Consider the following 3475-nt stretch of genomic DNA (forward strand, 5'->3'; position numbering starts at 1 on the left):
AAATACTACGCTAACAACCTTCCTAGCGTGCATAATCCACCTCCTCGTTACAATGCCAGCGAAGATGAATTGAGCCTTAGCATTTTCCGAGGGCAACTCGGAAGTGCAAGTGGTGCGACCCGCAAGACCCTAAACCATGAAGAGTGGCGCTCTATCATGTTGTATGTGTTGACCAACCTATCTGAGGTGGAGCCGTACATGATGTAAGTTCTTAACAAACTTGTTTCAAAGTAGTCACCATTCTCTTGCCTAAACGTATATTTCTCGTTGCTACAGGCAATTTCATCGTCAATTCTGGCGTAAATCAAGGCAACCTTACCCACATGAAGCTGAGACTCTTCTCAGAGAGGGTGCGGGAAATGGAATCCCGGATTTCATTTCTTGGTTCAAACAGAAGGTACAATGTCATTTCTTCGGACATTATCGTACATACGATTAATATAGGGCCTATTTGAACTTGCAGGGCCGAACCGATGCGTCTATGAATGTCGAGTTGAGACAGGTTGCCGATGGCTGTGACTATAGGGTCAGATCGTTTGCCAGTTATGATGTCAACGGATATTGTTTTCACACAACAAGGCACGAGCAGAGTCGGCCCAATCGAACAACCACAAATACCGGAGTTTTCACGCCAGGCTCTGATGGGGTCGAGTACTACGGAAGAATTGAAGAAATATATGAACTAACTTTTCATGGGTGCAAACCTCTTAATCCAGTTATATTCAAATGCCATTGGTTTGATCCATCTGTCGTGAGACGGGCCCCTAATCTTGGGCTAGTCAAAATTCGACAGTCATCCATGTTACCAGGAGACAATGTCTATATTGTGGCTCAACATGCCACGCAAGTTTATTATTTGTCATACCCATGCCAAACCGACAGCCGTCTTAAGGGTTGGGATGTTGTGTACAAGGTATCGCCACACGGTAAACTACCTGTACCAAATAATGAAGATTACAATATAGACCCCAACACGTACGAAGGAGAGTTATTCCGAGAAGATGGGCTCGAAGGGAGTTTTGTGATAGATTTAACCGAAGCGATCGGAATGGAAGTAGACAACGAGAGGGTTGCTGCAGAGGACGGTGGAGACAAGGTTCAGAATATGAAGAACTTAGAATTACATCAACGATTACAATTAGCTAATGACAGTGATGACGACATTCCTCCTTCGGAGCACGGGCTTGACTATATCGACACGCGTGATAGTGATGATGAGACTTATGATCCAGCTAATCCTGATCATGATGATTATTTCTAATACATGTATGAGTCGTACTAATTTAGTTATAATTTATTTATAATTTGCATATCTTTGTAATTATGTTTTGTTTATCTATGCTGACTGGTTTACTCTTTTTAATTACAGGTCATTGAGCAATGGTGGGCGGTATGAGGAAGCTCACGTCGATTTGCGAGAGACTGGCCGCGTCAGGGACTGGTTCAGGGTCAGGGTCACGTTCAGGGAGCGGTCAAGGGAGGCGTCGAGGCAGGCCTCGACGTAGGGTTGAGGAGGAGGAGGAGGAGGAGGAGGAAGAGGTGGTCCAGAGACCTCGAGGGAAGGGTAAAGCGGTGAGGCCCCCATCGCCTGAACCTGAGGTGGAGGAGGAGGAGGAGGAGGAGGAGGAGGAGCTACCTTCCGCACACGCCTCTGGGGACGACGAGCAGGAGGAGGCGGAGGAGGAGGAGTAGCAGAAGCAAGAGGGGGACGGGGAGGCACGGGATGCCCAGTCCAAGATATGGTTGCGAGGTCCCTCATCCCTCCCGAAGCGTCCGATACCTGAGCATTTACGCCCGCTGATTAAACCGGTTGGGACCAAGTAAGAAACTTTAAATATTATTAATAATGTTCTTATGTTAAAAGTTACAAAAACTAATAATTTATATTAATGACTTGTGCAGGAGTTGGATTAAGCTCAGTGGGGGTGACCACAACCGTAAGGCTAACGGGATCCTTGGCCTTTTGTGCAGGGTTCACTTCCATGGCTTGGTGGTGTACGCCGGACAGCAGCAGCCGGCCTACACGTGGGACCACTACGTCGCCGCCCCCGACGTCCCTGATCGTCAACAGAGGAGATTCCCCAACATAGCGGAGCGGGTCAAGGCCGAGCTGTGGGTAAGTACTCCTCGTACTAAATTGCTCAATACATCACCTACTTTCGACATTCTTGAAATAATAACTGTATACGCGTCTGTATCCAAGATTTCTATAGATGCCAGGAGGGATTCGAGGCCAAGGCGAAGGCCGTCTGTGATGTAGCCATCAAGAAGCTCGTGAAGGACATGCATTACGAGGCGCGCATCCAGGCCATCATCGAATTCCACGCTCAATACAGACAGATGAAGGTTAGAAAAGAGGAGGCAAGAAGAATGAACCTGACTAAGGACCAATTCATGAGGGTAAGTAAAGAACGTTGATACTTACTATTTAAGATTAATTAGGCTCAATTTCTTTTTCATATGTCACACGCTTGATGATGTAGGTGCCTCCGTGGTGGTGTCGTGCGCATATGCCGTGCTGGGAGAGGATGGTCGACGTGTGGTTGGAGCCCGGGTGGTTGGAGAACCACCTTGCTTGCCGGCAGCGGCGTTTGCAGATGCCGACTGCACCACACCATCAAGGCAGCCTAAGCCTTGATGAATATAGAGAAAAATGGGTACGCAACTTCAATTCTTTATTCTAACGTTCAGTTCTACATAATTCCTAATCATTTTATATTTTTTGCCGCAGTCGGCGTCACATGATGGCCGACCTTGCTCCCAGCTCAAGGCATGGGTCCTCTCCAAAAAGGGCAAGGCGACGGCCGATATCGATTTCAACCCAGACGACCCGTCCGAGGCGTACAGCCACCCTAGCATACACAGCCGCGTCAGTGAGTATACAAAGATGGCTAGGGAGGTTCACGGGCCAGACTTCGATCCGAGCTCCGAGGACATTGATGGAGAAATCGTGATGAGGGTGGGAGGAGGCAAGAAGCATGGCCGATATTGCATTGGCGACGACGTAATCAACACGGCCTCTACTCCCACTCTCTCCCAGATCCGAGCTAGGAGCACGGACTCGAGCCCGGCGATACGGCCATGACCTACCACTGCACAGTTCCAGATGGAGGCTCTCAAGGTTCTTTCTCTTCCATTCATCGTTCGTTTGTTGTTATACTTTAGCTTTGCATTATAACATTGCAATGAAATATTGTAGGCCCAGGTGGAAGAAGCAAGGAAGAGACAAGAGGAGATGGCGGCGCAGATGGAGGACATGCGGCGGAGGATGGAGGAAGAAAATCGGATTAGGATGGAGCAGATGTTCCAATACATGCAGAATTTTGTTTCGAGCATGCGTCAGTCTTTGCCTCCGCCACCGCCGATGATGTTCCCTCCGCCTCAGCCACCCACGACTACTCCTGTATGTCACTTGACACATTGTGCTTTAGATTCAATACTTTAATTTTGACAACTTTAGATGTTAGCTCAGAAT

The 3475-nt window shown here is 48.2% G+C and overlaps 1 protein-coding gene across 1 annotated transcript; it reads left to right on the plus strand.

Moving 5' to 3' along the window:
- The first annotated feature begins 2237 nt into the window (after nt 1-2237).
- On the plus strand, nt 2238-3183 carry LOC140222122 (uncharacterized). Its single transcript, XM_072292317.1, has 3 exons — nt 2238-2400; nt 2484-2657; nt 2732-3183. The coding sequence occupies exons 1-3, from the start codon at nt 2284-2286 to the stop codon at nt 3083-3085; spliced, it is 645 nt and encodes a 214-aa protein (XP_072148418.1). The 5' UTR covers nt 2238-2283; the 3' UTR covers nt 3086-3183.
- The last annotated feature ends 292 nt before the right edge of the window (nt 3184-3475 follow it).

Source organism: Setaria viridis, chromosome 3 (genome assembly GCF_005286985.2).
Source record: "Setaria viridis chromosome 3, Setaria_viridis_v4.0, whole genome shotgun sequence".
NCBI lineage: Eukaryota > Viridiplantae > Streptophyta > Magnoliopsida > Poales > Poaceae > Setaria > Setaria viridis.